Here is a 13,494-nt window from a genome sequence, read left to right on the forward strand (position 1 = left end):
ACTTTATAGTCCGTTGTATTCGAGTTTATAGAAGACGTACGCTTACATCTGGTGGTGCCTAAATCTGTGAATTTGGATTTTGTTTTCGGTTCGTCTGGTATCAGATGAGAGCATCGTATTTGAGAACAAATACTCGGAGTTCTGTCACCAAACAAATAGATTAAATGCCGGCCGTGTGGCCATACGACAGGCATTTCACAAGTCAAACAATGAATTGCGATTTCACGAAACGAAAACTCTTGTCGTATCTCAAAAAAAGAGGCTTGTCTATGGCAGTAAAAGTAAGAGAATACTTCAACAAGGAAATGGTTTTGGTCTCCTATAAGTAGGCTATCCTTTCAATACCTTAAAACAGAGTATTGCAAGGTCATCTGTCCACCAGGCAAACGTATAAGCCTCTATTTACAAATAAAACTAGTTTATTTAATAATTCTACTTGGGAATAATTCTAGGTACTAATTTTATTTGTATAAATATTCAGGTGTCAGGTCTCGTTACTCTTTACTCTTAATTCGTTACTCTATTTCGCTATTAGTTATATTATAGCTAATATTTACATTACTAAATACATTTATTTAATTCCCCAAAGTGTGTTGGACACTGTTCCTTTAGAGAACACTTATCTCAGCTTTAGAACCGTCTAGATGATAATGCTTATAATATTATGTCAACAGATCGTAAACAATGGCGCGAGCGAATAAGGTTTGGAAGACATTGCTCAAATAGGAAACTAAAACTGTGATTCTTTATAACTATCCCACTTAAAAAAATAAACTAATTGATGATATAAGAGTAAGAGAGAACGCTTTAGACGAGTGCGTCGGCAACGAGATATGTGATACTCCATTCATTGTGGATATATGTACATTAGCTTCTGATAGAAGCTATGTTATAAAAAATATAGGTGAATGCTCTTCTGGGAGATCTGCATGAATATACCTAATGTACACCTCTACTCTCTGAATAGTTAGTCAAAAATAAAGCACCAAGTTATTCCGGCTCAAATTTTAATCTTCAATCATGGATTTTCCCTTAGTTTCCGGCAAGAACAGCAAGAAATAAATAAAAGTCAGCAGGCTCCAAGTGGCTGAGAACCACATGGTAATCGATATGCCCCAGTTGTGCATCAAATAAGGAAACAACTTCAAAGTGCAAAAGATCAAGAGACTCATCCATATCAATGACATCGAGGTAGCCAAAGAGCGTATCTGAAAAGAGGATCGTCAGTTCACTGATGAGACTCTTCGGAACTCTCCCTTCTTACCTTCGATGGAAAGAGTTCCACCATCACAAGGCAAAATAGCGAATTTATCCCAATGTTGGCAAAGTAAATTATGAGAATCATTAGGGCCAGTGGAAGCCAATTAAACTGGCTGAGATCGTAGTGCTCTGCAAAGTAGGTAAAGCACCCAAAGGCGATGCATCCTATGCCCACGCCTAGGGTAGAGATCAGCATAAGGAACCGTCGTCCAACGATGTCCACGAATATTGTAGAGGTATAGACTCCAATAATTTGCACTACTCCGATGATGATCGTACAGGTGTTGACGTCCAGCAGCGATCCAGATGAGGTGAAAATATCAGACATGTAGTTGATGAAGCTATAAACGTTACTGAGCTCAAGTCCCGCGCACAGGACAGCAGCGGCACCAAACGCCTTGAGGGCAGGCTTGGTAACTAGAAGAAACACATTAGTGAAATACGTTTTACTCTAATAAAATGATCACTTACTCAAGTCTTTATAACTCAGATGAGATGTGGACTGCGACTGCTGAAGAAGGACCGCTGATCGAAGATCTTCAAATTGTGCCTTGGACGTTACTCCTCCCTGTTGATTTGTATAATATCTGAAGGATTTCTCAGCTGCATTCAATTGGCTCCGCTTCAGGAGATATGGCGCCGTTTCAGGGAGCATAAGACTTGCGAAAAAATAGGCAATCGGCAGCATAATACCCACGATGGGTACGACATGATATGGCAGGTACGTGCTCATTGTATAGCCAGCCAATACTCCAAAGTTGAAATACATCATCATCACGGAACTTAGAGCTCCTCGAATGCTTTGGAGTAGTCAAATATATAAAAAAGAAGGATTTATTTGCATGACTTAGTTTATCAACTAACCTGGGATCGGCGACTTCACTGATGAAAATGGGAACTACTATATACAATGCGCCTCCAGTGAACCCGCACAGGAATCGCGCTGTATAGAGATAGCCCACGTTGGAGGCGCAGTATACGAGAATCCACAGACACTGCAAAATCAAATGTCTTCCTTAGAGAACAAAAATACAACCATGATGATACGCACTGCATATGGTCCGGCCAGAAGATAAATGCAAAACTTTCTCCCCGTCCGTTCCAAAAGAAAGGCAATGGCCAGATTTCCAGCTAAGTTTCCAAGTCCGATCATTGAACCCAGCCAGGATATCTCGTCGATGTTGACTGCAAAGTCGAGGGGTGAATCGGGGGCTTGGATCCTCGTTAAAGTCGGCGACAGCCAACCCACACCAACGCCATGTCCAAAGGTAATGATGTTCACTTTACACAAAGTCCATTAACGAATCTTTCAAAGGATTTGATTCCTGCACTCACCGATCACTGTAGCCAACAGTTGATAACGCGTTTTGGCCTGCAGTAGAGAATTCTGAAATACTCTTGTCATTTCGTTCAGTCTGAATGTTTTCTGGTAGTGTCTCATCTTAAATGCCAGTCCGCCTTTTTATGGGATCCGGTAAACAGCAAAATCTCATGTATGACAGCTCTGTTGCCAAGCGAATAATAAATCTTAAGCTTGCGAGTGGGAGACATTTCACAAGATAAAAACAGAATTGCAGTTCTTACTAACCCTTTAAAGAAGATATGTATCTTAGAGCTGGTTGACAGCTGATCGAGAAAAACGTGCTATGAACGCGGAAGGGCACAACAGCTGATTTTTGTGTATAAAAGCAGCTCCGGCAGAGCCATCGGAACTAGTTCGTCCCCGGACAGTCAAGGGGTATGTATTGACTACTGTGGTAGAGGGATTCGCCAACAGCTCTGGCGATCACCTTCCTGTTCTATCCTTCGTATCCCTTTTCTATCGGAGCGTACTTTATCCTCAGTATTCCTTCTCTCTCGGAGTGTACTTTAACCTCCGCAACGATTTTTCTCCTTCTAATCAGAATTCTATATAGTATTAATACATATACGTTTCGCTCGAAAGCATTTAAAGCTTGAACGTATTCATGGAAATCTCTAATCATCGGCACTATTGTATGAAATCCATTACTGAGGCTGAGCAAGTTGTGCTGGTGAACGCGGCCAATGATTGTCTGGGAGCTAGAGGGCACTTGAGAGTTGGGCCCACATCAATAGAAGGATGAAACCAGTGCAAATCATAACCAAGACCCGACACAGGCAAGTCGAATACGACTATCGGAAAATAATCTCGATTGAAAATACAAATCATTTCCTACAAGAATACTTACACCAGTTATGGGAAAACCCTTGGCTATCTCTCTTTCTGCAAAAGAAACAATGTTCCCCAACCAAAACAAGGCCCCTTCCTCCTGTAGTGCCAAAGAAATGATTTGATTTGTCTGCTTTTGCCATATAGTCGATATCACCAACCTTCTAGTCTGTTAAAGTATAAGTCATGTATAGTAAGGAAAAGAACCACATTTCAAAGAAAAAAAACCTACAAGAAAATAAACCCCCATCCCTCGGCAAGAACAACAACGCGTCACTCCCTCAGGAAATTGGAGCCTTTCTCGTGTATATTAGTTTTGTGGTGGAAGTGGATGTGTGTAACTGTAACATCCAGGAGGAAACGGTTCCGTACCCATATAAAAAGTACAGTCTGTCCGTCCGTCTTGAAAAGTGCCTAGATCTCAAAGACTATAAGAGACCTATAAGAGACCTCATTCATTGGCTACGATGCCAATTCAGCGAGCACCAACCGCAGTAGGATACCTTGAACCAACAAGGGTCTCTGCGGAGCTCTGGGGAGATAGATTGGGAATAGGGTCAGGAGCAAGTCCTCCCTTAGGTCCTCACACACAAATTTTGCTGTGGGCAGGGACCGGGCCCTGGACAGACCGAAAAACTGTACCTCGGACTGAGAACTTCCTTACACAATTTTATTACCTGTGAATAGTATTTCCCTTAACTGTGTCTCCTATTAGTAGGCTACATTTAATATTGAATGCATATCTGCCGTATTTCTGATGTAAGTGTAAGCATTTACCTTTTTGAGCTTTTCTAAAAATGTGAGATAAACTTGTGCTTTACAGGATTAAAGCAGAGTGCAAGTCTTTTATATATATGGTAGCTTTTATTTACATAAACCTACAAATAAAGGTCCCATTCACCCACAGAAATTAGTAATTTTTCCTCTGAAAGTTCAGTAAATGGCCTTAGGACCTCACAAAATGGTTTATTATTAAATTTTGACAGTTTTTCCGAGAACGAAATTGTGCACACAATTTGTTACAAAAATCCGGAAAAAAATTTAGTCGGGTTTCCGGTATTTTGTCGAAAAATTTACATCAAAAAACTTTTTATACGACTTGTTATAGCCTTAGGCTCAATTTCGTATGGGGTAAAAGGGATTGATTTTTTGGAACATTTTAATGATGAGTAGCTAATTTTGTGGAGAACTAATGCCACTAAAGAACTCACGTCCACAAATAAGACAACAAAATATCAAAGTGGAAGAAACAATACAAATGGTGAAAACCTTACACTTTGGGTTGCAAAGTCCTGTGAAAGGTCTTACAGTTCTCTTTAATTGATGAAGTTTTGTAAATATCTGCGCTGCAGATGTTGAGGTAAAATAATGAAACTCATGAATGAGGAATCGTCTCGTTTGCTGATGGGCGATAAGAAAAACGACTCGTACAGTCAAGTACCCGTATAACTGGCTATAAAGAGCATCTTTATCATCCCAAAAGATTTCTTTATTGCCCAGAGACAATTATTCGCCATGTGGTTGGTCCTTATCGCACGTGTTCTTATCTAATCAAAAATATATTCCACAGATGTGTGGGCGAAAGCTGTGAAAGATTAAGGCTTCAACACTTGAAGACAATGATGGCAGCTGTGCTTTCCCATCAATATGCAATAAATGGCGAATTCAGGCGTTTTGAGATTTTAATAAAAACATTAACAAATCATTTAAAATTAGTTGTAATACTAGAGGTTGGCCAAGATGGCTTCCGTCGTCTTGCCCTTGGTTTCGGGAACAAATATGGCTATGAACAGAGCTGCGCTGAAGGACATGCTGGCGAACATAAAGACGGTCCCATGCATACCCAGTGATTCTGTGAACAGGGGCATCAACTGCGGGAAAAGATAAAGAATTATAGCAGAGTTATAATGCCACCAGGAGGGTTGACTCGGACCCACCTTGATTGCGGCTGTGGCAATCACCCAAAGCACTGACATGAGTATCATATTCGCTGTGCTGCGTACTTTGGGCGGCAGGATCTCCGCTATGACCAGAAAGGGTAACGTCAGCAGACCGCTGGCGGCCAGGAGCAGCATAAACGAGAAGCCAGCCACGGGCACCCAACCGAAGGAGCTGACGTCGTAGCCCAAGACCTTGAGATAGCTATAGCTGCCCATGGCGCTCTGACCCAGACCAATGCCCACGGCGGACACGAGCAGCAGGATCTTGCGACCCGCTCGCTCCACCAGAACCGTGGACGCGTAGCAACCGAGCAACTGAATCGAGCCGACAATAATGGCCGACACAGTGGGTGCCAGACTGGCGCCGGCCTGCTCGAAAATCACAGCCGTGTAGTTGACCATCGCGAAGCAGCCGCACAACTGATTGAACATCACGAGGCCCAGACCAATGAAGAAGGCCTTTCTCGTCTTGACATCAGCTGGAAACAAGAAGGGAGCTCTTTAGCACCTCAATGGCAGCGTATTTTTCTCTGAATTACTCACCAAAGTCAGCACAGGTTACGGCATGTTCATCGCCATCATTGTCATTCCCATCGAGATCTGTCTTTTCTGTGGGCTTCAGTTTTTCCAGCTCCAGTTTGAGATCTTCACTGAGTTCCTTGGCGGGACTGTACTGAATATTTCGATAGTAGCGCAGAGATAGCTTAGCCTCCTCCACTCGATTGTGCTTGGCCAGGTACTCCGGTGTGTCCGGCATAAACCAGAAGCAGCCCACAAACAAAAAGGATAAGGTAGAGACAATCCACGACACTGTGGCATAGTCAAAGTAGTAGCCCAAAACGAACGCCAGGACAACTCCACCATTGCATGTCAGCACCAGGAATGTGCCCAAAACACCTCGAACACTAAGCAACAAAAGGAATCAATCAATGGCACACATTATCAACGAAGAAATCTCACCTGTCCGATGCCAGCTCTGCTATATAAATGGGTATCACCGAAAAGCAGCCGCCTCCCGCTACGCCGCCAATGAATCGAGCAATAATCAAGTGCGTTGGAGTGCTGGCAAATGGTATTATAATCCAGCCAATCTACGTACAATATGGAACTTTAGTTTCAACTAATCGATGCGACGCAGGTTCATGGTTCATACCAGATTTGGCAGCGCCATCCATAGGAGGGACCACCGCCGGCCGATTTTCTCCGCCAGCCAGGCAAACAGAATGCCTCCGAAAAGACCGCCTATGCAAATGGTGGATGCCACCCAGCCCTGATCCTGAGTGCTTAATGGTCCCGTTTCCAGGGGACTATCCTCGCCGCCCAGTTCCAGAAAACTGGCCGAGGGCCAGCCACAAAATGCTCCATACGATATGGACACAATGTTTACTGCGGAGAAGGGTAAGATAGATATTTAATACCCTGATTTTCCCCCAAACGTATGCTATATTGAATGGATATCTTAAGTATTCCGATTTTAAACTTGTTTTAGTAGAATATCCACTATAATACACATCTTTGCAGCACTCTCACTTGAGGTTTACTAACCACTTATGGCAGCCAGGTACTGATATTTAGTACTACCCGAAGAACTCATGATGTTAATGTGATTTTTCCACTGATTAAACTAGTGTATACAGTATGTATATTCATCTAAAATGCATTGCCCGACGACAGCGAATCCTCGAATGCTCGATGGGCGTTGTTTGCCACTAAGTTTTCACGCTTAACTAAGCGAAACCAGTGGCTGGAAGATAATATTTATACATTGCATTAGATCGTAAATGAACACGAAACCGCCAGAGAGCCAGCGAGGGAGCCAAGTTGTAAAGAGAATGCGCGACAGGGAGCGCAAACTCTGTAGATTAGGGGAACTACTGCTCGTATATGGTACGGCGTTATCACCGCACCTCATTATGCTCATAGAGAACTCGTAAGAGAACGGGCAGAACTATCAACTAAACGAAAACTAATATATTACTGCCTCAGGGTGTGAATGCATATTTGTTGTTGCTAACCCCCGAGGGATTATTTACAATTATAATTGCAGTGCCCAATGCTTTTGAATTATTGCCCATTTCCCTGATTTGATAGCCGTTCGAAACAGCAGCTGTAATGAGAGAGAGAGAGAGGGGCAACAAAGAGAGCGAGCAGGAGAGAGAGAGAGAGAAAGATTAGGCATTGCGATTGTAAATTACATACTAATAATGCGCAAATATTTGCCACTGTCCCCAGATACAGATACCCGCGGCAAACAGACGTCCGTCCGAATTATTCCCCATTAAAGGCGTAAATTTGGATTACTCTTTGGCCAGCTTAGGGTCTTGTCTCTGTTTGTTCGCCAAGCGAAAGTACTCGTGCCGGAGCTGGTTGTGTGATCATGAGGATGATATGGGGGCCACAAGGCGTGCTAAGAGCATGCGCCTCGAAAGAAAAGGAAAGCCAAATATGATGGCCAATCGTAAAGATATTCTGTCTCTAGTGTTTCTGATTAAACTTCAATTTGTCTTTGAAACTTTTTTCAGTGTAGATTTGAAGCAGTTTGAAAGATATGAAACGCGTGTCCCAACATTTCGTAATACTAACAACGTTCTAGACGTTTTTTTGGCTAATCATTAATTAAAAAGCAATTCCAGCGACTTTTATCTTGGGTAATTTCTGGGCAGAACCCACCCCGTGCGAGATAAGATTTATATGATCTTCGGAGAAGGGAAAGAGTACCACAGAGTGGAGTACAGATAAGACGAGGTTCCCGCCCCCCCTTTACCAGAATCATTTCTGAGCGGATGAGTAAGAACTTAGAAGGTATTTCATGTCGGTATGCAATAAGAGAATTCGTTGCATATGTTACTGTCCTTCGTTAAATCGAAACTAATCTACATTTATTATATTAATACTATCGTTGGTATGTGAGCTAGCAGGTGCATGCCTCAAATGTGTGTGGCAATGTGGCCATTGGTTATAGCCGAGCCCTTGGCCACTCCCCCATCGTCCACATAGCCGAGCTCACGTTGCACGGCGGATGCCCGTCGGTTGCGTGTTTCCGGGAGCAGGGGCAACGATATTAAGCCCACAAATATGGAGGCACCGGCAAAGACCCACAGGTACAGGACCAGGCCAGGAGCAATCGACGTCTTGACCGCATTGAATGCCTGCAAGAAATATTGACCAAAATCAATTTGTAGTCGTATGCATGTGGCAACGTTGCTGCGGCTACCAGAATTGAACGTACCTCAATCATGCCGAAAAGCAGCAGCCAGGAGAACGCAGAGGCCAGCGAGTAGAGCACATCATGAAGCTGTGCGAAGGATACGAGATGTTTAGGCTTTCTGGAGTGTGTGCCTTTACGGCAGGACCTACCTTTGTGGGCAACACTTCACTGCTGACAACCGCCGCCAGTGGGTACAGGCCGAAGCTGACAAACAATAGCTGGATGGCCAACAGGAAAATGGGCAGGTAACGCTCACAACACGCACCCAACATCCAGTCTTTACCAAACTGCTTGAACAGGGCCAGCGCAATGACCGCGGCAGCAGACATTAGCGATGAGAGGCAAAGCAGAAGCTGCAAAAATCAACCAATCAAAAAGAAATCGTGAGCATTGCTGCGCTAAAGGTCTTAGGGGTCAAAGCAGACCTTGCGCGGCAGACGAGGACCGACGAGACGGGCCAGGAGTGCGCCCACGCACTGGGCTGTGGCCAGGATAACGTAGTTCGTCTCCGTGGAGTAGCCAGTGCGTCCCAGGAAGTCGGCGGCATAGTTGAGCTCCACAAAGACGCCGCTGAGCTTGGCGCAGACGGTAAGCAGCAGGCTGACAAAGATCAGACGAACAATGTAGCTCTGGGGCATGGGCGCTGAGCCAATGTTCTTGCCCAGGCTCTTCATCTCGGCCTTGAACTCAGCCAGTTCGCTAAGGTATTCGGGCTTCTCCCGATCGTCGATGTCGCGGATGCCGCGGTACCAGCGGAGCGACTTCTCCAGGCAGGCCACGTTCTCGTTGCGCATATAGAAGTGCGGACTCTCCTGCACAAACGGGAAGCTCATGGTGAACACAAAGGACACAGCACAGCCGACTATGTTGACCAGGTCGTAGGGCACGTAGTAGCTCAGGACAAAGCCCAGCAGGATGCCCATGGTGCGCCACAGTTCGATGGTGAAGGTGAGTCGTGCCGCCTTCTCGCGCGTCTCGGATATCTCGTTAATGAATATGGGCAGGACGACGAAGGCGGCTCCAGCGGCAACACCCGTGAACATCCGCGATGCGTAAATGTGCACAATGTCGAAGCCAAAGTGAATGCAGAACCATCCGAACTGGTGAAAGTCAGCGTGAAAGTCGTTACTGTAACTAGGCAATTCATGAACCCGTCAATGAATTGGACTCACAATTTGCAGCAGGCCCGACCAGAGCAGCACCGACTTGGGTCCGATGCGCAGGGCCAACACTCCTGAAACCAGAGCTCCGATAGCAGCGCTGAGGAAGAGGTATCCTGTCAGCCAGGCGGTGCCTGCTGGATCCGTCACCTTGTTTAGCGGCGTTCGAGTCTCCGACTCGTAGAGGGCCATGTGGGCCGGTGTTATGCCAAACATAATCCCAAAGTTAAAGCAGAGCAGGTTGCCTAAGTGAGGGGGAGGAGAACTGGGGGTAAGTGGGTGATATTGTGCATCAGGGTAGTGTTCGGGGGCACTCACCAATGGCTGTGGCAACGCTCTGAATGGCCCGGCCACTGACTTTCGTGGGTAGGCACATGATGTTGCTCCTGTTCCGATCAGAGTTGATTTTTCCGCACTAAATATTCCTGCAACGCGCTGCACTGAAGCTACACACTGAGAGTCGGTGAATGGATGCTGTGCGGGTATTTATGGCTACGGGGCCAATGGCTGTTATCTTACCGTGGAAGCAGATAAGAGGCTCCCCGAAAAGAGTCGCCCGCAGCGTTATCCAATTGAACCCAACGGAGGACCGTGACCAGACCAGAGTAGTGTTTCCCACTTGTTTATGTATAGTTGAGTTGGCAGCTAAAATGAGCAATATCTATGCAGATATATATTTGCCCAACGTGAGTCCACAAGATGATAAGATGTGAGGACTGTCTACTGTCTGCCCTGGTTGGCTACCTCTGTTGCTGCTGCTGATGAATGTCCGGATGTCGGCTTCTGTGCTAGGGTAGCTCACAGCGACATCAAACAATAAGTTGGTTAATTGAAATGCGAATAATTCTTCGGAGTCAATTAAAAGCAATTGCAGAGGCAATTGAGAGGCAACTATAAACGATTGAAGAACATGCAAGTGCATGAGTGCAATTTTCCTTTCAACTAAAACTAATTGCGATATGTTAGTTAAAATGCATTTTAATAAAAGTCTTCAGGCCTATCATACATATATTTAAACAAAGAAACTCCATTTCAAATTTTAAACGGTCAAACCCGCCAATATACGCGATACTATATCGATATGGGCTTATCGATGACGATAGCTGCGATCGTAGCCATACCAAAGGTGACTGCTATGACACGATAAACAGCTGACTTTTGCCGGGAGTTTTTGTTTATCGTAGTCTTAATATTGTTTAAACTGTAAAAATACAATGGCCAAGGCACCCGAACAATGGGGCGAGATATATGCAGCCAACGAAGCCATTTGGCAGGCAGAAGAACCCACTGCCAGGAGCAAACAAAATGCCTGGCGCACACAAAGAATATTGCTGGCCCAAGCCACGCGGTAGATTCTCATTTATTGTAAACAAAAACGGCCTTGCATTAACATTTTAACAAATTGCAGACACTTAAATGATGCGATCCATAATGCTGTAACCAAAGAGCATTTTGATAAACTGGAAACAGGCAGGAGTTCTGAGGAAATCGTTAAGCAGCGCGTCGAGAGATGCCAGCAGATAATAAAGGGGAGTCGGCGATGCGGTTCCAGGCAATCACTGGTGTTTAGAATGCCCTCGTCCAGCGTATTTGAGCCTGCTTGCCGGGGCACATATGAGAGCTGCCAGCACAATGAAATGGCTTTGAGGGATTTGCACAAGCTACTAGCTCCTAGTGGAACTAATGAGAATGCCTCCCGTAATTCAGTCGCACATTTCCCAGCAACAGGACGACTGGTATCTGCGGAAACAGCCACCAATCCAAATAAGGGGGTGCATTTGAATAATACACGTAGTTGCAGCACCGTTTCGGCTTCCGCTTCCGCTGAGGAGTCCGATCCGAATTGGTTTGGCTTTCGTACTGCCCGCGAACAGCAATCGCTGGATGATTTAAAGGTATGTACATATGTATGTGCGTGCTATCAATGAAAAATTGGTCAAACCTTCATTTCTGTTGAAATCCAAGCAGAAAAAGAATCCACAGGGTGTAAGCGCTCCATCCGATATCATGAATTACAGGAAAAAGACTCTCGGAGGACGGCGTACGGTTCATTCAAATTATGTGCCGCCCACATTGCAAGGGCAGGGCCAAAATGACAACCGCAGCAAGGGGTGAGAACACATTTCGCATTGCAAAACGTATTGTATTAATTCCAATCTCCCAGCAGTTCCAGTGCGGGCAACATACCGGCTTCGCTGTCGCATCTTGACGCTCAAATGGTTGAGCAAATAATGGGGGAGAGCATGCACAACTTCAAGAATGTGGGTAAGTGTATTTCGTATGCGCACTATTATATGTACACAAATATTGATATATTCAATTAAATTGTAGCCTGGGAAGATATTGCCGGCTTGGAATCTGCCAAATCAACATTCCTGGAAGCCATTATTCTGCCGCTGCGGCGTCCCGATTTGTTCACTGGCGTGCGCTGTCCCCCACGAGGTGTTCTGTTGTTTGGTCCGCCCGGGACCGGCAAGACATTGATAGCCAAAAGTATTGCCTCTCAGGCCAAGGCAAAGTTCTTCAGCATCAATCCCTCCACCCTTACTTCCAAGTGGGTAGGCGAGGCCGAGAAGCTGGTGAAGACTTTGTTTGCTGTGGCTGTTGCCCATCAGCCATCCGTAAGTTAATGGATGATAAAGCCTCTAGGCGATGCCAATACCTTTACTGCACTTCCCAGATTATCTTTATCGATGAGGTTGACTCACTTCTATCGAAGCGGTCTGGCAACGAGAACGAGAGCACGTTGCGCCTGAAAAATGAGTTCCTGATACATTTGGATGGTGCTGCCACCAACGATGAGCATCAGATTCTGGTTATAGGAGCCACTAATCGGCCACAGGAGCTCGATGAGGCAGTGCGTCGACGCTTTGTGCGCCGCTTGTATGTCCCACTGCCCACAAAGGAGGCACGTCAACAAATCATCGAAAAGATACTCGCCCAAGTGAAGCACAGTCTTAGTTCGCCCGAAATCAATGAGCTGGCGGAGCTCACTGATGGCTACTCAGGGGCGGATGTAGATAGCCTGTGTCGTTATGCATCAATGGCTCCGCTGCGTTCGCTTACCAACTCCCAGATGGAGGTTATACAGCCGCATCAGGTAATACTTCTGTCTGGGGCTTGCAACAACTCTTACAGATTGAACTTTTATAATTTGCAGTTGCCTGCCGTAACCATGGACGACTTTAAAAAGGCTCTGAAAGTGATTTCCAAGAGTGTTTCGCCGGAGGATTGCCAACGATTTGCCGAATGGAATGAAATCTATGGCATCAGACACTGAGAAAAGGCGATTTTACATTCGAAGTAAGAGAAATTCATTTTATAATTTTCTTGTTTTTTCTTTTTGTTTAATAATACTTTGGAAACTATGCATGAACACAAAGTAAAGGAAAGACTATTGATTAAATTGTACAATGATTTTGGGATTGTATCTAAATGTATCTCCTTTTGTTGAAAACTCACAGCACATCGAAATTAGATTTGTATACTTTAATTAATTATAATTATATTATATATTATTATATAATTATAATAATTAACTAATTAGCTAATCTAACTATTTACAGAAGTTCTTCGAGTTAAAAACTATGCGGAGGCAGTTGGAAAATTGCGTGCGAAGTTTTCTTATTCCTAGAATTTGTTTTCGCCACTTTTTTGGCACAAGAAGAGAAGCCAGAGGTGTTTATAACTATTATAAAATACCATTTATAAGAAAAGCGTTTCTAATTCACAATT

General features: G+C 44.6%; 4 protein-coding genes across 11 annotated transcripts; 1 reads left to right on the forward strand and 3 right to left on the reverse strand.

Annotated features, from left to right (window-relative positions):
- Nucleotides 1–901: 901 nt before the first annotated feature.
- Nucleotides 902–2,981, reverse strand: LOC26533486 (facilitated trehalose transporter Tret1-like). Of its 2 annotated transcripts, XM_015180685.2 has the most exons (7): nt 2,849–2,981; nt 2,596–2,764; nt 2,312–2,541; nt 2,125–2,255; nt 1,732–2,060; nt 1,265–1,677; nt 902–1,208 (listed from the first exon to the last, which is right to left on the reverse strand). In XM_015180685.2, the coding sequence occupies exons 2-7, from the start codon at nt 2,699–2,701 to the stop codon at nt 1,008–1,010; spliced, it is 1,410 nt and encodes a 469-aa protein (XP_015036171.2). In that variant the 5' UTR covers nt 2,702–2,764; nt 2,849–2,981; the 3' UTR covers nt 902–1,007. The 2 variants fall into 2 exon arrangements, with proteins under 2 accessions (XP_015036171.2, XP_015036172.2); XM_015180686.2 differs by having other exon boundaries at nt 2,596–2,981.
- A 2,134-nt stretch (nt 2,982–5,115) lies between these two features.
- LOC6903017 (facilitated trehalose transporter Tret1) lies at nt 5,116–7,134 on the reverse strand. Its single transcript, XM_002132703.3, has 6 exons — nt 6,937–7,134; nt 6,545–6,777; nt 6,352–6,482; nt 5,935–6,296; nt 5,389–5,870; nt 5,116–5,322 (listed from the first exon to the last, which is right to left on the reverse strand). Exons 1-6 carry the CDS (start codon nt 6,983–6,985, stop codon nt 5,176–5,178), a joined length of 1,404 nt encoding a protein of 467 aa, XP_002132739.2. The 5' UTR covers nt 6,986–7,134; the 3' UTR covers nt 5,116–5,175.
- A 1,045-nt stretch (nt 7,135–8,179) lies between these two features.
- Nucleotides 8,180–10,532, reverse strand: LOC4817381 (facilitated trehalose transporter Tret1). Of its 3 annotated transcripts, none has more exons than XM_001356735.4 (7): nt 10,279–10,532; nt 10,078–10,205; nt 9,772–10,004; nt 9,025–9,699; nt 8,749–8,952; nt 8,621–8,686; nt 8,180–8,540 (listed from the first exon to the last, which is right to left on the reverse strand). In XM_001356735.4, exons 2-7 carry the CDS (start codon nt 10,133–10,135, stop codon nt 8,319–8,321), a joined length of 1,458 nt encoding a protein of 485 aa, XP_001356771.1. In that variant the 5' UTR covers nt 10,136–10,205; nt 10,279–10,532; the 3' UTR covers nt 8,180–8,318. The 3 variants fall into 3 exon arrangements, with proteins under 3 accessions (XP_001356771.1, XP_015036173.1, XP_033237018.1); XM_015180687.2 differs by having other exon boundaries at nt 10,078–10,212; XM_033381127.1 differs by lacking the exon at nt 10,279–10,532 and having other exon boundaries at nt 9,772–10,024; nt 10,078–10,188.
- A 342-nt stretch (nt 10,533–10,874) lies between these two features.
- Nucleotides 10,875–13,448, forward strand: Fign (Fidgetin). Of its 5 annotated transcripts, none has more exons than XM_015180694.2 (8): nt 10,875–11,107; nt 11,168–11,654; nt 11,725–11,870; nt 11,924–12,024; nt 12,091–12,380; nt 12,440–12,859; nt 12,920–13,045; nt 13,326–13,448. In XM_015180694.2, the coding sequence occupies exons 1-7, from the start codon at nt 10,974–10,976 to the stop codon at nt 13,037–13,039; spliced, it is 1,698 nt and encodes a 565-aa protein (XP_015036180.2). In that variant the 5' UTR covers nt 10,875–10,973; the 3' UTR covers nt 13,040–13,045; nt 13,326–13,448. The 5 variants fall into 5 exon arrangements, with proteins under 5 accessions (XP_015036180.2, XP_015036175.2, XP_033237014.1 ...); XM_015180689.2 differs by having other exon boundaries at nt 12,920–13,062; nt 13,326–13,435; XM_033381123.1 differs by lacking the exon at nt 13,326–13,448 and having other exon boundaries at nt 12,920–13,165.
- The last annotated feature ends 46 nt before the right edge of the window (nt 13,449–13,494 follow it).

Source organism: Drosophila pseudoobscura, chromosome 4, assembly GCF_009870125.1.
Source record: "Drosophila pseudoobscura strain MV-25-SWS-2005 chromosome 4, UCI_Dpse_MV25, whole genome shotgun sequence".
Classification (NCBI taxonomy): Eukaryota; Metazoa; Arthropoda; class Insecta; order Diptera; family Drosophilidae; genus Drosophila; species Drosophila pseudoobscura.

Coding starts and splice junctions, on each gene's coding strand:
- LOC26533486 (XM_015180685.2), bottom strand. CDS start 2,701: ATGAGACACTACCAGAAAACATTCAGACTGAACGAAATGACAAGAGTA. Junction 2,256..2,311: donor TTCTGGCCGGACCATATGCA/GTGCGTATCATC, acceptor TTGATTTTGCAG/TGTCTGTGGATTCTCGTATA. Junction 2,061..2,124: donor AGTGAAGTCGCCGATCCCAG/GTTAGTTGATAA, acceptor ACTACTCCAAAG/CATTCGAGGAGCTCTAAGTT.
- LOC6903017 (XM_002132703.3), bottom strand. CDS start 6,985: ATGAGTTCTTCGGGTAGTACTAAATATCAGTACCTGGCTGCCATAAGT. Junction 6,778..6,936: donor GTACCTGGCTGCCATAAGTG/GTTAGTAAACCT, acceptor CCTTCTCCGCAG/TAAACATTGTGTCCATATCG. Junction 5,871..5,934: donor CGTAACCTGTGCTGACTTTG/GTGAGTAATTCA, acceptor TCTTGTTTCCAG/CTGATGTCAAGACGAGAAAG.
- LOC4817381 (XM_001356735.4), bottom strand. CDS start 10,135: ATGTGCCTACCCACGAAAGTCAGTGGCCGGGCCATTCAGAGCGTTGCC. Junction 9,700..9,771: donor GGTCGGGCCTGCTGCAAATT/GTGAGTCCAATT, acceptor GACTTTCACCAG/TTCGGATGGTTCTGCATTCA. Junction 8,687..8,748: donor GTGAAGTGTTGCCCACAAAG/GTAGGTCCTGCC, acceptor TCCTTCGCACAG/CTTCATGATGTGCTCTACTC.
- Fign (XM_015180694.2), top strand. CDS start 10,974: ATGGCCAAGGCACCCGAACAATGGGGCGAGATATATGCAGCCAACGAA. Junction 11,871..11,923: donor AATGACAACCGCAGCAAGGG/GTGAGAACACAT, acceptor CCAATCTCCCAG/CAGTTCCAGTGCGGGCAACA. Junction 12,381..12,439: donor CTGTTGCCCATCAGCCATCC/GTAAGTTAATGG, acceptor TGCACTTCCCAG/ATTATCTTTATCGATGAGGT.